General features: G+C 37.2%; 1 protein-coding gene across 6 annotated transcripts in view; it reads left to right on the top strand.

The window, feature by feature from the left end:
• The window catches only part of ANO3 (anoctamin 3), a 200,988-nt gene that overhangs the window by 123,494 nt on the left and 58,012 nt on the right, over positions 1-19,482 (top strand). For all 6 annotated transcript variants that reach the window (XM_048948252.1, XM_048948251.1, XM_048948256.1 and 3 more), the window contains 3 exons: positions 704-904; positions 2,468-2,539; positions 10,768-10,904. In XM_048948252.1, coding sequence (XP_048804209.1) covers positions 704-904; positions 2,468-2,539; positions 10,768-10,904 — 410 coding nt within the window. The remainder of the gene's footprint in view (positions 1-703; positions 905-2,467; positions 2,540-10,767; positions 10,905-19,482) is intronic.

The raw sequence follows: 19,482 nt of genomic DNA, 5'->3' as shown, positions 1-19,482 counted from the left end.
TTGCAATTTAGTCTTAATGAGCATTACAATTAACAGAAAGGGAAACTTTTAACATAAAGGGAAGCAACAGAAAGGGATTTAGTGAGTGAACATGCCCAGATGTTTGAATGACTGGTAACAATCTTAATACCCAATACTGCAAGCATCTAGGATCTAGGAAGAATCTAGGACAATTTCTTGTTTCCAGGCACACAGTACAAGCAGCTATTGTGTTGTTTGTTCTGTCACCAACAAGGACATACAGCAGAGAACTTGCTAACCATTACAACATGGAGTTGTAATGTTAACATGGGGCAAACTCAGAAAAAGAGAGTGAGATTTCCATTCTCTTCCACTAGTTTGTTACCTGTTCCGTTGTTCTTTTGTTATGCTTTTTCTTTGAGGATTTTCATTTTCTGCATTCTGTTTGGTAAATGATTGTAATGAAGTTGACACTAGAGTACTGCACTAATATGTACCACAGAGTTACATCAAGCATATTGTGAATTTGATTGTTTTTATTGATAGAAGGGTGGGTAAGGAATTGCTAGATTCTGTACACAGCCTAAAGTTCTTCAGAATTAAATACTTAAGGCATTTTGATTTAGTTGGAGAGTTGCTTATTAATTGGATGGAACCTTGAATTTTCATAATGAATTAGTAGTCTTTCTTTGTTACGGTGTAATACAACAGAGCTTTGTGCTTTTTCTTTTCACTTCTTCAGGTATGAATACAAGCAAGAGTGAGACGGTGAAGGAGCACCCATTGAAGCCCTCTAGAAGATCTATGCCATGCTTAGCACAGAGCCAAACGCATCCTCAGAGTCTGAGCAAGCATTCTTCGTTTCTGCAGCCAAATCGTGTACAGCCTCAGCCTCTGAGTGCAGGGACATCTACAGCTACCGTTGATGTAGTGTCAGAACGAGGTAAGAGGCTGTTGTCTCTCAGCATCTTGTTCCACACTGGCAATGGAAGGGATCATTGTTCAGTGTCCTGTGGTATCTTGGGCTGATCTGCTGGAAAGGAGCCAGGAGAGTGCCCTTCTGGTGGTGTCCAGGGGTACATTACAGAGAGTGTGGTCAGCAGGTTAAGGGTCCTTGCCCTGAAGTCTGGCTTGATGAGGCTGCGTCTGGAGCGCTGTGTCCAATTCTGGGCTCCCCAGTTCAAGAAAAACAAAGAACTGCTGGAGAGACTAGCCAAGAGCCAAAGAGATGATATGGGCCTGGAGCATCTCCCTTATGAGGGCAGGTTGAGGGACATGGGACTGTTCAGCCTGAAAAAGAGAAGTCTGAGAGAAGATCATATCAATGCTTGTAAATACCTAATGGAGAGAGGAATCAAATGTTTGGGTAGCAGGCACACAGGACACCTATGGTGCCCAGCAATAGGACAAGGAGAAGTGGGCACAAACTGAAACATGGGAAGTTTTGTATGAATATGAGGAAAAGCTTCTTGACTTTGAGGGTGACAGAGCACTGGAACAGGTTACCCAGAGAGACAGTGGAATGTCCTTCTCTGGAGATATTCAAAACCTGCCTGGATGCTTTCCTGTTTAGCCTGAGTAGGGAGCCTGCGCTAGCTGGCTCAGTGGGCTCAATGATCTCTAAAAGTCCCTTCCAACCCCTGTGATTTTGTGATTTTAGATATACTTTTTAAGTATCTTCCATTAAATTACAAGGACATTTGATAATCTTCACTTTGTTTAGATATCTTACAGCTTGTTAAAGAGATAGTGATAGAGTTGCCCACAATCTCCAGAAGAACCTTGCTGCTGAATTCTTGAGCGCAATCTCTGTAGTGCTTAAAGTGAGTCTTAAATGCGTTTTTGTTTTATTTTTCTGAATTACAAGCTTATATTTGCTCACTGAAAACAAGACAAGGAAGTTCTGACATATGCTGCAAAACAGCATGAGAGTTTCATTAATCTCTCCTAGGGGAGAGAGTTAAAAATAAATACTGGGCTTTCTGTACTAGATGTCAGTATGTACATGTGGGAGCAAACTGGTTCATTGACTGTCACACATCGAGGGAGAGTGGTATGAGGAAAATGAAAGAAAAGGTAGAAAATCCCTATGAATTTTGCTTCATGTTGAACGCAGGAATTGCTTTTATTTTAGGATTTATGTTCAAATAAGCATGAATTAACAGACAAGACTACTCCAGCTGGAGATCCCTGCCACTGTATGTGTACCCTATTGCTAACTATTGCCAGACACTATTGACAGCTCTGTGTGAAGCTGCAGTGAGTAAATTAACACAATTTTTTTCTGCTACTAAATTTTGAGAAATTCTTCCTTAATTATAGGCAGCAAATGTTGCTGTGATGTTACTCTACCAAGGGAAACTTCTCTTAGGAAGAAAGTCCTTTTTTTCTGCCAGTGGAAAATACTCATTAAAATTGCAGCATGGATTTTTTTGTTTGAGTCACTGACAGCTTTAAAAGAGTGTGTTATGTGTGTATGCTGATGTGACTGTTGTATTTCTTCCAGCTAAAGTGATGGAGACTTTGGAGAACAACTTGCTCAAGCTGTCTAGTACAGAATACAGCGATCCATTTTTAGGTAAGTTTATGTCTGAAGTGAAATAATAGCAAATAGCTGATGTTTCGGTTACACTTGTGGCGTTTAAGTGTGGAAAGTCTGTACTTATCCTGAAGTGCCAGGTGGGTTCTTTGGTTTTTTTTTGAAATAGGAGACAAAATATGACTAAAGAAATATGTGCTGTCTTATGTACTTTAAGGGAGACATTTCAGAAAGTTTCCTAGTGCTTTATCACTTTGTGAGCTAACAATACATAAGGACAGTAGAGAAGTATTTGTTTTTGCAGAGTTGATGTAACCCTTTTCTGTAACAGTAGTTCATAATACAGTTGCTTTGAAATGCTTTTCTGAACCCCTCTTGCAATTGTTATATACATAAAAATTTATATTTTGTTCAGTATTGCCATGTGTGCGTTTCTGTTGCTTTTGCTTTATCCACAAAGTATTCCAGTGGGATTCAAAAAATAATAATAACAGAAAAAGCTGTAATTGGGGTATATTTGTACATGAATTTATGCTATTTTGATACTTCATGCCAGTGAAAGTAGAAAAGAAGTCTCAGAATAAACCCTTCCTTACAAGTGCAGAGCGAGTCTGTATACACACACAAAAGGAATAATTTGCAGGTTCCAAAATTAATTTTGAAATTCTTTTGTTGATTCTTGTGACCCATTTGAAATACATAAAGGTTTCTCTGTACCATGCATAACTACTGTGAAAGCTCATTTTGCTTACAGTCAACACAGCACCAAACTAAAAATGCTTGCTTCACGCTGAAGGAAAGAGATTTGCTTTTTTTTTTCCTTCTATTTTTTCCTTCTCTCACGTTTTTCTATTGATTTTACTTGCTCCCTGAGATATATGATAGAGAAAAAGCTCTTCAGGGTCTCCTGAAGAGGTGGCTGTTGGAAATGTGAGGGAAATTGATACTTCCTCTGAACCAAAATAAAAATGTTCCAAAATCATAATGGAGTGTAAAAACTTGGTATAAAGATGGTATAAAAATACCATGCATCTCAGTGAGGGTCCAGCTGAAACACTACTGTCTCCCAGTGCCATTGGTTTTATTGGTCGGGCAGGCAGTTTCTTTTTCCTGTTCTTTTTTTCCCAATTTATTTAAACTAGTTTATTTCAAGTGATATTATTGCATCCCTATGTATGGCAACAGTAATTGTTTCTCTGGGTAAATGATGGACTATTTTTCATTCATCTAACTTAGTTTTCTCCTGGCATGAAACACAGAGGACTCAGAGATTGAGGAAAAGATGGATTGAGTCTCATCTGTTCACAATTATATTAAGTTTTTAGTGGATGTTCTCCTTTTCTGACTACAACTATAGACTTTGAAGGGACAGAAAACATTATTTAAATAGGAGCCTTTTCTAACTTAGTTTATTTATTTGCTTGTGTCAATTGAGATGTCGCCAGTCAGGGCTGGAACGGGCTGCACAGAGAGGAGGTGGAGTCACCGTCCCTGGAAGTGTTCAACATTTAGATGTTGTACTGAGGGATGTTGTTCAGTGGAAATATTGGTTATAGGTGGATGGCTGATGGTCTTGGAGGTCTTTTCCAACTGTGGAGGTTCTATGATAATATCAGCATTATTAGTGAAGCTCAGCAGGATAAATCTGAGGCAAAACCCACCAACCAAACAAAAACGAAGACGGAAAAAGGAGGAGTATTGCTGCTTGAACTTTGATTGTGAATATTGTGAAAATGAGAATGCCACAGCTCTGCCCTGTGATTTAGCTGGTGCTTTGGCATTTTGACGGAGTCTGCAAAGTAGGCTGATTAATGGGTATCATTGTCTTAGGAAATCTTTTCAAACTACTCTCCTGAGGACATGAAAGAATGCTGAATTAAGTGAATGTGGTGAATTTCTAATTAGGCTCTATCGTGGAAACAGACCAAATGGCTTTCTCTTCTTTCAGAATCATAACTGTCCATAATTTCTTTCTTCTTCTTCTAAGAAGAGGATAAGTAGACAGCAGATAAAAGATCTGAGTTCACCAAAACCATTCTCCTTTATTTCAGCTGACTGTAGATAAGCCGTAAACATACTGGGTTTCTTTAGTCAATAATGATGGATTTGCAAAGGAGGCAAGTTACAACACCTTTAATTAACAGACAAAAGCAGTCAAGGACATGATGAATTTTCACTTTGTCCTCTGTCAGTTTTAGGCCATCAGTTTGAATTTGACGGGCTTATTTAATATATTGACGGAATATTGATGGAAAAGAAGGCGCTGAGCTCCTGTAACATATAGTGTGAATTTCTATGCTTACCACAGCTATTGATAATAAAACATTTATTTGCCTTCAAAGACCATCATGTGGAAAAAGAAACTGAACTTTCTCACTTAACAACTTTGGCTGTCAGTCTTCTCTAGCAGGAATCCATATGTAAACAGTTTTGATGAATATGCAGTGTTTATTTGTACTAGAATTTTACCTTTATGAATAGTTATGAAAAATCCTCTTCAGTAACCTCTTAAAATTGTAGGAGGTGGTTATTACATACCTTTTCGGAATTGTGAGCATGCTTTGTCTATCAGTTGACTGAGTTTAAGAGAAGTTAGAAGTTCATAGTTGAACTGAAAATGAACTGCTCTTGAGTTGAGCTGAAAGGAATTGGTCTGGTTTGCAGGAGAATTTGTTACACTTAATTCAGTAAACCCCCCCCCTTTTTTTTTTTTTTAGAGCAGCCCTTGTTTCTTGCCATATCTGAGATATAATCTCTCCTGCAATTCATGGTAAAGATGAAAAAAAATAACTGTAAGATGCAAATAGTCACAAAAATTTGAAATAATCGTCCACTGAGGTCTTTTGTCAAATCAACCTTTGGGTTTAGTATCAGGAATAGGAGGGCAGCAGAAATATTTGGATAGATACGCAGCCTGTTTTTCCATCCACTCCGTCCTTTCAAAATTTCTGTCATTAGTGTTGCCAGGTTTGAGTTCCTTTATGCCAGACATTATAAGCCACATCCACAAAGGGATTTTTTATAACAGAATAGATTAATGCCTTTAAAAATCACATACAGCTAAAGTATCAAGATTTTCAGAAGTCAGGCCATATCAGAAGAGCAGGTGAAAAACCTGCGAGCTGCCCAGTCAGCTTGTTAACTGGAAAATTCAATTTGCTCATTCTAACAGAAATATGTACATGTAAATAGCTTTCTAAACAGTGCTGGTGGATACAGAACAATAGCAAGCTGAAATGTCTCATTTCAAATAAGATGTCAAAAATGAATAATGGATAATAAAATCAATAGAAATTGGCTTTTGGGGTTTAGATACAAAAAATGTTTAGTTTTTCTCTTATTTGGAAATTTGTCAGCTGCCTCATTAGCAAATAAAATAACACTTTCTAATTCATTTATTCTTTTCTCATCCTTTGAGTTTTTTTTTTATCTCTGAATTAGGTCAATTATGAATGCTTTATACATAGTAATGCAGAGATTGCAAAGAGTCTGACTCACAAAAGCTAAACTTAATTTCTGCTTCAACAGAAATGAGAGGTTTCCACTGTGCTGTTTAGAATACATTTTTCAGAAATTTGTTTGATTTTCAGCCAGTGTTTGTGTGAGAAAGGGTGATCACATCTATTCTGACTGTGTTGAGACATGAGGACAATTTATAATATACTCTGTGTACTCCTATGTGCCCCTGACTCCATCAGAAGAGGGGTGGACAGCAAGGGCAGGGAGGTGATTGTCCTTCTCTACTCTGCCCTCTTGAGGCCCCATCTGGAGTACCTGTGTCCAGGTCTGGAGCCCCCAATACAGGAAAGATGTTAAGTTCAAGGAGGAGAGGTTTGGACTGGATGTCAGGAAGAAGTTCTTTACAGAGAGGGTGGTGAGGCGCTGGCCGAGAGGTAGTGTATGCTCCGTCCCTGAAAGTATTCAAGACCAGGTTGCCCAGAGCTCCATCAGACCTTTTCTTGAATTCAAGTTTCTTTCGGTATTCAAGACCAGGTTGGATGGAGCCTTGTGCCAGATCTGGAGGTTGGAGGCCCGGTCTGTGAGAGGGAAGTTAGACCTCGGTGATTCTTGGCGTCCCTCCCAACCCCAGCCATTCTGTGATTCTATGAGAGTACTGTCCATTTCTCAGCCTAGATCCAGTTCATGCCTGGGGAGACAGCAGCATGAATGATGCAGTTCTGTGATCTGTAAGAACCGTAGGGTTTTTCTGAGTTGGGAGTAACCCTTAGAGGTCATCTGGCCCAACTCCCCTGCAGTGAATAGGGACACGTACAGCTCCATCAGGTGCTCAGAGCCCCGTCCAGCCTGACCTTGAACGTCTCCAAGGACGGAGCATCCACTACCTCTCTGGGCAATACATTTCAGTACCTCCCCACCTCTTCCTTATGTCCCTTTTGTATCTCCCCACTTCTGGTTTGAAGCCATCTCTCCTTGTCCTGTCACCACAGACTCTTCTAAAGAGTCTGTCCCCTCATTTTTTGTAAACCCCCTTTGAATATTGAAAGGCTGCTTTCAGCACTCTCTGGAGTCTTCTCTGCTCTCAGCGCTCACTGAGAATGTATTTCGGAATGTGGTGCTCACTGAACTAAGTGAAAGAGTTCATCTTCTGAAAAAATAATAATGAGATTCAAAATCTAAGTATTTTTGGCATTTAATCTGCCTGTATAAATTCTGCATACCATTTTACCTCCTCCAGAGACCATAAAAACCTGCTGACTGCCTTTGTGAAAATGATGTATATTCTGTTTAATGGTTACACCTGTGTGAGAAAATGTACACTAAGAAAAGCCTGCACTTACCAGCTGTGCTCCTTTTGGTTTGTAAGTATAGGTATACAGGTGAAAAATTTTCTACAGCATGTACACCATATAGTATTCCAGTTACCAGGACTTCAATGCACCATCGTGACTTTTCAAACATCATTGAGAGTGGCTTGGTGACTGTTAGCTAATTCCCTCAAAAGTTAAAAAAAACAACAACCAAACAAAAGAAAAACACCTGAAGTTCTACAGCAATATGAACTGGACTTGCTTTTTTTTTCTCTAGTGGCTCCTTGCCTGCACTCTCCTCCTCCCCACAGAAGGTAGGTTAGCTTGTGATGGGCGCCAGAGTCCATCCAAGAGCTACAAGAGCAGCTTTAGCTGACATTTGTTCTTGGCAGTAACCATCCAGTTGGTAGTCATAGGCCAGGGAAGGTATGATGGGAAATAGAAAAATAAAATAAAATTTAGTAAACAGTAGCATTCCCACAGCACAGAGTGAAGAGCTTGAGGTGGACAAGGTTTTCTCATCATGTTTTGTGAAGCTGCAGCTAAATAAGGGCTCTCTGTGCTTGAATTTAAAGATGGATACTTATAATGCAAGCCAAATAGAGTCTTAGTCCATTTCACTGCTTTCTGGGGGATGTTGCATTAAAAACACCTCTGGGCAGTACATCTCCAGTACTTTACTACTCGCATTGGGGTTATTATCTTGATTTGGCTTGTGGCAATTCCAGATGGCAGTTGAAATGAAAACAAAACAAACAAACAAAGGTTGTGGAAGAATAGATGGCAGAAAATAGTGTTACTTCATAGAAAAGAGTTATATAAAAATTGTGGAAGTTTTAAAGCTGCAGTTCTTCAAGAAAGGCTGAAGAAGTTAAATGACTGCATTTGTACAAAATGTGGCTAGAAGCCATCATATTTCAAGTAATTTAGGTTGTATAATTTCATCCTTAGGGGAATGTCATTTTGATTTAAAGGGAAAATTCTAGAAGAGAAACTTCATCTTTCTTTTTCTCAATGCAAGTGGTGGATACCTTATCACAAAAAAGAGCCTGTTCATAGGGGAATGCCATTGACAGCACTGACTATTCTTTTTTAACCTAAAGTTTCATCTCATTTTAATTGAGGTCATTTTCTAAAATTTTCCATCTGACATCTGCTGTCTATGATGTTTTTTCATACAGATATAACAAACTGCTATGATAGAATGCTAGGTGTTAATCATCATTCTTCCCATTTTTGCTATATTTGATACTGTTGTCTTGTGAGATAGTGGTTTTGGTGCATAAAATGTCATGTTTAAATGTACAGTAATAAGTATTATTATGTCAGTTTTATATTATTTTTAACTGTAGGTTTCCTTATTTGTTGTTGAGGGGTGTAGAAAGGTTGTGGCTAAAACCTTTTTGGTATATATTTCATATAAGATAGCATATATTTAAATGGAAGGTAATTCTTTTTTTCCAGAAAATGGGTAGTACACTTTACAAGCTGTGTTCTTGACAACACATAAACAACAATAAGGAGAAACTCATGTCATAACTGAATTATTTAAATAAAACTTTTGCCCAATTTTGGGGGAATGTGAGATGTACTCAAAGTGTTTAATCCTGTCAAAACTTAGCTCACAAATGCAGACTTTTTTGTATGAGCGAAGCATTTCTTTCAACGCTGATAGCCTATCTGACTATAAGAGGCTGAGTTTCATTTTCCTTCCCTTTATTTTACTGGATTCTCTTCTAAGCTCTTGATCTTTAGAAATATAAGAGCTGGTGACATCTGGGAGTAAGTCAGGTCAGCTCATTTACTTAAGAATCCTGTTTCCTACCTTGTATACCTCCTACTTTAAAGCATTCTGCAGTCTTTGTGTTAATTTGCTTTTGTTGTCCAGGCAGTAATACTTTCTAAGAGTCAAGTTTAGTGCTTTCACAGTCCAAATAGGCGATGTATATATAATTTATAAGATACATTAAAATGTCCCTTCACAGATTTACTGAGGTCAATATCAGCATCAGAAATTACTGAGGGCTCATTTGGTGTGATTACTATGTAAGTAGCTAAACAGTAGGAAAAGCAGTTCTCTGTAAATGTTCCAGTTTAATATCCCTGCTCAGAATTGTTTAGGCTACATGAGATAATTGTGGTTATTTTTTTCCGTAATATTTACTGTTGAGAATTTGGCTGAGCAACTGAATGAAGAATACTTTGTTGTTGCAGATGAGCTTTTCTGAATATAAAATTCAGGAAATTCAAGATTGCAGTTCCCACAGCAACCATGGTTTTTTTCTTGGCTTCTATTTAGGGTTTAGAATTACTGGGATAAATACTGTTCCCAGTTCCTCTGACTTTTCCCATGTTGATGTGAGATGAGAACTTGGCTCATGATTTGAGAGTAACTTTTCTGCCTGAATAGTTTCAATTTGTATTTTTTTCTAGACATAGATGTGTGGGAATAATTATTTCATCTTTTTAATCTTTAAGATTTTTTTTCTTCAAATCTAAACGTTTTTCCAGTGTTCAATATAAATTGCATGGTCCCACAGTGTGCACACATTATCCCTCACTTTATTGCTACTGAGAAAGTCTTGTCATGATATTTTAGATGGAGAATGTGCGAGGAAATTCAGTATCTGAAAAAAAAACCTCCCTTTTGGCAGAATCATATAGACTGACTCAGAAACTTAATTCAGAGGGTGTGGACACATCTAACCTATAATAATTGGTCCCAATAAGCTTTGAGGGTTCTCAGTTACTTACAGTTAGGATACTCATAGAATCATCATAGAATCACCAAGGTTGGAAAGGACCTCCATCATCTAGTCTAACAGTCCACCTGCTACCAATATTTCCCCACTAAATTGTGTTCCTAAACGTTTCTTGAACACCTCCAGGGAGCCACCTCCCTGAGCAGCCCATTGCAGCGTCTGGCCAGTCTTTCAGAGAAGAGATTTTTCCAAATATCCAACCTGAAATATTCAAATATGTTTACAGATATTTTTGTTGAATAGTTAAAAATAAAAGCAGCAAAGAGCAAAGCACTTTTTCGTGGTGTCAGCTGTCTTCTGTGATCATCAGGTACACCTCAGACTGTGTTCTGAAGTGGTCACTGTGGTACCTTAATGTGCAGGTTTTAAGTAATGTGTGATGCCTCGATTAAGAGTCAAGCACCAAAGCATCTGAATGTTTACTTCATCTACTTTTATCATTGTGTAGAGTTTTGTTTTTGTTTTTTGTTGTTGTTGTTGTCTGTAACTAAAATGAAGAACTTTGTGGGCTTTTTTAATTTGAATTATGATAGCAAAACATTTTTAGTAGGCTCTGTACTAAAATAGAAGTCGTTTCTAGTTTAAGACAGCCATTTCAAATATAAAGCTTTTGCAGGAAAGGAAGTTATTTAAAAATGAATACTTCAAAGGAATATTCAACCGTGGCTGTAGCTTTTCTGTTTCTTTCCACAATAACCTAAAATGAGCTCCCTGTTTTATTTCATTTTTTCTTCAGAGATAGGAAAGGACAAAGACACATACACAGATGATTCAGAACATGGGAATTACGATGTTCGTACAGATCAGTCATTGCTCATTCAAAACAAGCTCACCAGGCAGAAAGCAGAACCTCGAACTAAAACATCTTTGAAGGTAACGAACACAAAACTTCATTAAATTGTATCAATTGCGACTATATGCTTAAACATTTTCAAAATGTAAGTTCTATGGGGTTAGTTAAGCCAAAGTTCAAATAAAGAGGCATTTCATGGAAGGAATTGCAGGAGGTTCCTTACAGAATTAATGCAGGGAATTCTCTGTAGCAGAAGTCACCCAAAATTATGGCAAATGTTGTAACGGTTTATAATGTCCCATTTGAGAGACTGTAGCCTTCTTGTGAAAAATTGACCATGCGCAGGATTGAGAGCATAAGTCTCCAAGCATAGATTGAAAAAAAAACATCTCACCAGACCAAACTGACAAGTAATCTCAGCTAGTAATCAGTTAATCACAGTACTTATCTCAGTGCATTTCCTTCTAGAGTTCATCTACCATAATGCCAAAGAATTATGATTGATTTTAAGCTTAAAATAGGTTTGTTTTTGTTTTCCCTCTAGATTGGGAGATCTGTGGTTTTCCTCTGAACCATGCATAGTTTATTGTAAGCATAAGACGCATGACTTATTCTCACGAAGTTCTGACTGATTTATCTCTTCAAGCACTAGAAGATTGTGTATTCTTCAGTACAGTTTTAAATAACGATTCTCAGTTTTTGATATATAAAACTGTCAATAATACTTTGCTGCAAATCTAGAACTGCCTAAATTTCTTTAACATCATTTGTTCTTCATAAAGTGCACTTTTCAGTAGGCCATTATACAGTTCTGACATACATCATGCCCTTTATATTTTGTCATTTTAGCACCGAATGCATGTTTCAGTATGAGTCTTCTATCTGATAGCTTGTTTTCTCAGTCCTGCTGTACTGTATTCACTACAGGATTCTCTAAGACATACAGCAGGTCAACATGATCTCTGGGACTGACCATTGGATGCTTTCATGAAAAGCTTTTTTTTTTTTATCATGATAGCTATCTGATAACTTTGAAATAAGTTTATAGATAATGATGTGTATAGACTTGGAAACCTGTAATGGGGAAATGATGCTTCAGCAATGACAGAGGAGGGTTACAGGTTTTTTATTGGAGTTCTGTTTTAACAGAACATTATTTGTTTTTATTATGTACTCAGACAAAGCCTTTTCTGTTAAATGTGAGGTAACAAAAAGATGCAGAACATGGAATTTGCAGGATTTAAGGAATATTACAGGTAATTGATTATTTTTCACAACAATAAGGCAGCTAAAAAAGTTTAGTCACAGATAATGTCTGTCTAGTAACAGACTTCTCACAGTAACTTCTCATTCTGTCAAAGCAAGACATTCTTCTGTTTTCATGTAAAATACAAAATGACTCTATTTTCCTGCACACAGGACTAAAATAAAGTTTATAGGCAGCCGGCAAGTTAACTTTCTTTCAAAGTTCAAGAGGCCCCTAATATTTGTATTAAGTTTAAACAAAAATACCATTTTTGTGTCTCAACCTTTGTACATCCTGACCCACTGAAAAAGCCTTTTTTGAGTCTTCTTTAGCCACATCTGACTTCCAGCCTTGACAAGTTTCATTATAGCAATCACTTTGGAAGCTTCCTTTGGCTTTTATACCGTTTTTTGTAAATGAGACATTCTCCTTCTGTTTAGTGTTTGTCTGCCTCCACAGGAAAAAGGCAGAGGAGATTTATATAAGCCTTACAGTGGAAGAGAAGGTTACTGTCTTGCCTATGGAACAGCGTACAGATCCTTCTGGCAGTTAGTGGAAGTTGTCTAGGGAACATTTAGCTTAGATTGCTAGAACACTAGCAAAAAGGAACTTCAGTTTCTTTTTGGGACTGTTGAAAGTTGCAGTGAAAAGGAGAGAAGACAGCTTTGCAGGAGGTAAGTGCTCTCATATACAAATAAACAGCTGGCATTATTAATAACAAGTCTTCTTAATCAACCAGATCAGAAATACTGCCCTAATGCAGCCTAAAAAGTTAAAAGTGTATTATTCTTCTCCGCAATGATTCTGATTTAGGCTTGGTTTGGAAGTATTGTTTAGCACCTGAGAGACTCAGGGACAAATGGTGTTTTGCAGCTAATGCTTGATGTCTCGGTGATGAGCAGTAACATAAGTTCTGGCAGGATAAAAGCCAATGTACATTTTTGGGGGGAACTGTCTAGTGATCCACATTGCATACATGATGTGTGCTCGCCATGAATCTGTCTTGCATGATGGCAGTTTTTAAAACCTTAACAAACATCAGATAATATAGGCAAGAGCACCTTGATTCCAATTTTAATCTTGGTAATCATCTACTTTACTCATTTCCTTCATTGTGATGTATTACTCTTAATTCTCTGCAGTGTAGCCTGATATTTTAAAATCCACATGAATTTCATATTGACAACCTAAGAGTTGTTCAGACCTATTAAAAAAGTTGTCTTTGTTGTCCATGTTTGCTTTGTTTTCAGCACCAACTGCTACAGAGATTCTTTAGAAAGCATGACTTCCCTCTGCCAAGGAATCTCATGCAGAGGAATGCCAGCAAGTGACAGCTGAACAGAATATGACATAAGTGGTTAATTGTTAATTGTGAGTGAAACGTAGGAAATGAGAAGGTCCCTGAATGGAAGATTGATATTTGAAATGTTCTAGTTCCTCTAAGAAAGGAAAGTGAGCTAAACAGATTTTGTCATTTGAACGGGAAGCTAAAGATGCCCAATGAAGTAGTGAAGCAGTGAATTATTTTGGTACCAGTGACTATAACACGCATAGTGGCAAGATGGGAATATTTGAGAAATTACACTTGCATTTCTTTCTATTTACTGCATTAATGTTACTGGCCTTAATCAGATGATTTTTTTCCCTAAGAAATGTTTTTTGCAGTCTGAAAAGATAAAGAAAGGGGTTCTAGGAAAACTTGCCCAAGTTATCACGATGGGCTCATTGGAAGTACAAAGAAGGGCTAGTACAGTGGCCTAGTTTACTGCCTATTGTGTTATCCACCTCTATCCACTATAATACTGCATGTAAAAAATAGCTTTGTGTTGGATAGGATCTGACACAGGTTCTCTTTCAGACTCTGGAAATGTGTAACTTGTAAAAATTTGAAATAAATTTTAAATAAATGAATGCTTAAAATGTGGAGAATTGTTTCCAATTAGCTGCTGAAAATTCAATGTGACATGAGTAAAACTCATTGTATTCAGTGTAAATTACTACTGTGATTACTGAAAGAGCTACCAGTGAAAACCTGAAACACATTGCTTAGGCTTTTAATTGGATTCTGTTGAATTTCGAGCATGTTTCTTCTGCAAAGCAAATAATTCATTTAAAAGAATTTCACATAAGTTGTTTGGAAAAATTGAATAAATCAATTGTATTCCCAGAATTAATATATTTTTCAATCTTATTTTTTTTATTTTCCATGCTTCTGCAGGATTTTTCTCGTTCTGTTGCTGTCATGTTTAAGTGCATGATGTTGAGTTGCAGTTTCTTAAACTTTATTTGTGCCATCTGTTCTAATCCTGTCAATTTATCTCTAATTTCAGGTACATTATTTCACTCAATCTATCTTGCTCATGTATTCCATGGAAGTCAGGAATGCATGCTCAAAGAGGAGGGTTGGTGATTAAAATTGTTGTAGTGTATAAATCAGAACAAGAAATGGTCATCTGTCAACAATGTACAAGAAAGGAGAACAGCAAAAGGAGCCTCATAGATTATGATTAGTCTGGTAATGCAGTCTAATAACATAAAAGTAAATAAAGTTAAAAAGGAATGATAACAGATAAAACCATTACCTCAGAATAGAGTGACACGGTCAAGTGCAGCACAAGCTAACGCTGTTTATGCTTTCAGTGCGTGGTTCTCATCTGCTGTGAGGTCTCATTAAAAAAAAAAAAAAAAGGAAAAGAAGAAAAAGGAATCTTTGAAATTAGTTCGGGAATAGCAGGGAAAGTAGTAAGAAATCTTACCACAGCAAAAGATGCAAGTTTAAAAAAGAAAATAAGAAAGAAAATGTCAGCAATCATGGTCAATATGGTTCCTACTTAGTCTTCCTGTTAAATCTAAAGATCAAATAGAGGTGGTTAAACACTAACAGTGAAAAGTTTTGTTGGAGTCACAGGCTTGATCTGAAGCAGAGCAAGCATTAATATGGAATCTCAGCTCTGGAAATAAGCCTGTTGCAGTTAGCATTAGTAACATCTATTTCCAAAGAAAACTTAAAGCTGAGAGTTGAGTCATAAGCTCTGAATGTAGACACAAACCACTGAAAAAACATCATCTTTCAGTGTGAATATTACCACAGATATTTACACAAAGTTTGTGGTAATGATACTAAGGAGAATGAGTAACGAAAATAAGCAGGATGCTTTTCATGAGTCAGCCAGTAATCTCCTTGCCTAATAACATCTTATGAATGCTAGTGAATTGTATTGATAGAAAAGTTTCTCTTATGTGAAATAACCATTTTACTTACTGTGACAACGGGGCAGCTGTTTGTTTATAGGTAATTACATTACCTTAGAAATTCACATATGAGTTCTTGTTCCTCAGATTGTTTCCATGGCTACTTCAGTCTCATACATGATTTGGTAGCCCTGAATTCATCTATTAATATCTCTAAAGCATCTCTTAAAAATTGAAGAGATGAAGAAATACAGAAAACTGTTTTCCTTGCCTTGCATCAAACCACCAGCGTGTTTTTATTGTATGCTACATTCTTCTCCTCTCACTCCTCTATCCCCAGCAGGTACTCACTGCAAGAGTACGAAGTCATTTTATATGTTGCAGAATGTTTTACACTGTCCTATTTAGCCTGGAAGACTCCATGCCAATAAACTTTATGGTGACGGTTGTAAAAGTTTGGTGTGTCAGCAGTAGGTCAGTGAACATGTTCACTGGTTAGCTTCCATAAGAAAGCAAATAGCATTCATTTCAAAGTCTATTTCCTTGTCTTTTGTTCTTCTTCAAATGTTTCCTTGTTCTAAGACATTTTCCTAGACCTTTGTATCTCTAAAAATTCTACTGGCAAGGTGGTGCCACCATAGAGGGGTGATGCTGGGGCGAAGTATTGACTTAATGCATGCCTGCTGTTTGTTATATGCAGAAGGCACTGGTGTGTAGTACTAACAAAATCATGGAGTACATTGTTCTCAACTAAGTTGCTACAGGGATGTCTAATTTTTGAAGATACATTTGAAAAATCTATTAACAGTGAGAACAACCATTCATTAGCGAATTTGTTTACTTACATCTAATGTCTTCAAACTTTGCAAGGGTGCTAGACAGAGGCATAAATATTTTGCTGCAGAAATCGGGAGAAGACTGTCTTTAAACTTTATGACTAAGACATACGAAATAGTTTACTGGAGTTGTCTTCCATTCCTACCATGACTCAACATATTACCAGTGAATAATACTGGACAAATTCATCGTGGGCTCTTTAGCTTTGTTACTTCCAGTGGAGATTTTGTCAGTTGCTTTGGCACTCATGGCGCTCTTGTGCACAGCACTTCTGTTTCTGCTCTGTTTGCTGAGACTGTGCATTATCAAGGCATTGTTTAAGTGATCTTGACAGCTGGCATTCTATCTTCATATAAGTGTTAATATTAAAGAAGGTGGAGTTGTGAACGTGGAAGTAGAATTGTGTAAGTTACATCTACCAAAGGCCAGAAGACTCTCACATCTTCTTTAAAGTTACCTCTATTCTTCATGTCTTTATTGAATGCCATACATTGGGTTACCAGAGACACTGAGATTCACTGCTTTCATTTCCAGTAACAGAATCACTTTTTTCTTATTACGTTGTTTCTTTCTCTCACAAATTCCCTGGTGGGGAAAAAAAAAACAGAGAAAAAGAAAAAAAGGGCAACTCAACAAGCCTTCTTTTAATGTTACTTCATTACTGGTAAGTTGCACTAGACAATCTCCAGAGGTCCCTTCCAACTCCTGTGATTCTGTGATTCTGTTGCACATTTAGTTGTCAGAATTCACATCCAATTCCATTTCAGGGTGGAAATAAATTTTGTTCCAAACATCATCGCCTTGCAATAAAGAGATCTTGAGGAGAAAGTTTAGTAATTATCAAATGTAAAAGAAGAATTTTGAGACTCAGCCTTGTGTGTCCACCTATAGTTTCAATCACAGATAGTGTTCTGTTGGTATCTTTAATTTCTTTTAAATAATCTTACAAATTTGAATCCAAATTCCACAACCTGCGCGGAGATCAGTTGAACTTCATCATCTCTTGTAGGGGAAAAATAAACACATTTTGCTGTGGTGTCTGAATTCTTGTGTGATATATCAGTAAGCATTGAAGTAACTGAATCCTACCTTTGTTGGCTATGGCTGGGAAATGGTGTTCTTGGATGTTCTTATAAATGTGAAACTACCTTAGATTCTTTTTAGAAAGTGAATGATGGTCCTTGAACTCAGAAATTGAAACACAGTCTGTTCACGCAGCTACACGTCAAAGTAAAAGTTGTCTCTCCTTGTATATATCTACTTGTGTCAGAATAACCTGATCTGGGCTGAGTCCAAGGCACTTTGTGCGTGCTGCCAGGTTAGCACTCTCATTGTGTTTTGTTTGGCCATTACTTCAAATTTCAGGAAAATGTGAAGCAGATCTTAAAATGTTATTAGTAAAGGTCTGCTTTCCAACTATCTGCTTTGCCCATGAATGTTAATGCAAATCTTATGCATAAAACTAACAAGTTAAGCAATTTTGTCCATGTCAGACTCTATTTACTGAGTGTTGATAGTAAGAATAAATTAAACTATCAGAGAAACACATGTGGAATCTAGTAAATGTGACTTTTCATAGGTTAGACTCACGGTTAAGTACTTGGTTTTGCCTTGATAAAAGTTCTCTTATCACTCTTCGAACTAGAGTTATTAATGGCATGCTTAGACATACATCAATTTGATGATTCCACTATGTTAAAGCTTCAGTCTTGAATTTCTTCGTGAGCGGTCAGTTGTTGTCTGTGCTATATCACTGTATAAATGAATGCCAAGATAATTTACGATGGCTATTTATTAACCCCTTCGAATCACTAACACAAAAATAGAAAATGCAATAAACTATTTCTAAAAATTAGCCAGATAAGTAGCGATTGAAATTGCAAGCTTAAGAAAGCTCCGCATTAAGGAAAACAATACTTCAATGCAGAGCTTCATTTTTATGTCAAAGATAAACATTAAAAGGTTCCAATTTAGCTTCAAAATGTTTAATATTAAATATTCTCTCATATTACCGTTATATATGAGGGCTGCTCCGGAAGTAATGCCTCCTGTTTTATTTTGTTGTCTCATGACATCAGAGGTGGATGTTGATGATATGGCAGTAGAAGTTGAACATTCCTACCAGCGTTCCATTGCACGTTCTTGCCATGCAACAGATGGCAGCAGAGGGGCACTCTGACAGAATGGCAACATTTAACTTTTAAATGATTAGGCCTGGCAATATTACCTCTCTGAAACGGAGGAATTTTGGCAATCACCTCAGGCAACCTAAGCAGCTGAGAAAGTTGCAGCTGTTGTTGGTACTCTTGGTGAGGCTCTTCTCTCCACAGATTGATTGCATATGAAGTCAATGTTGTCAATGGAATTATGAAGCATTTTTAGTTATTTCTTACATAACTTTAAAACCAGGAACTCAGCACAAGGATTGTAATTCAAATTTGTCTCCTTCTGACTTATCTGTGAGTTGGTGATGGAAATACCATTATGGTTACAGAAAGGTGGGATGCGTGCTACATGGATTCAGGATGTTGTTATTAAAAGCACATAAAATTGTTATGTTTTGCTTCTGTCGTGTACTAACAGGATTTCCAGCAATCTGCTGCCAATCCCCAGTGAATTCAATTTGGCATATTTAGCATTTCACTGGAGATACCTTGGGAGTCTGTGGTTTCTAGTGTAAAGCACAACGAGTTTACCACAACTGGGAAGCTGAAAACCTAATAACATGCATTTTTCCAAGAGTTTATTGTGTCAAGGCACAGTTTTCTGAATTAAGCTGTTCAGATGTTGCGAGATGATGCTTTATGAAAGGAGTGTATAAGTTTCTATTCTGCCTTATTTTCTGTTTTTTTCTTCGAATGAACTGAATCTCCTAAGAAATGCTGGTTCTTTCATTTAGTCTGTTATTATTGCCCAAAGGTTCTGCTGATTTCTTTACCCTACATGGCGTATTAGGATAGTCCTTCTTAGTTCCTGTACCTTTCCAGCAGCAAGTCTTCAAAGCGAATTTCTCAAACAAAACATAAATAGGTTTCCATACCAGATTCCAAGTGTAGGAAAGGTGATCAGGTGGCTGCTGCTGATATAAACATTATCAGGCTGATTTTGCACCTGTTTTCCAAGTCAAACAGGAAATATTAATTCTTTGATTGCAATTAATGTTCTCTTTTCTCCGTACACATTATGTATCAGATCAGCTGAAATCACTGTTAAATTATGTATAATAAATGTGTATAAATATCACCAGTTAAATTATTTCACTGACGTGAAACCAGCAAAACAAATGTAGCAGTGGCTTCACTATTACACGTTTCAGTCTGTGCATTTGTAAGAATCAGATCCTCTGAAAATGTTCTGAGATGAACAGATGGGAAATTTCTTTC

Source organism: Lagopus muta, chromosome 6 (assembly GCF_023343835.1).
Source record: "Lagopus muta isolate bLagMut1 chromosome 6, bLagMut1 primary, whole genome shotgun sequence".
Classification (NCBI taxonomy): Eukaryota; Metazoa; Chordata; class Aves; order Galliformes; family Phasianidae; genus Lagopus; species Lagopus muta.
Note: the sequence above shows the minus strand (reverse complement) of the source record. Positions and strands in the feature narration are given on the sequence as shown.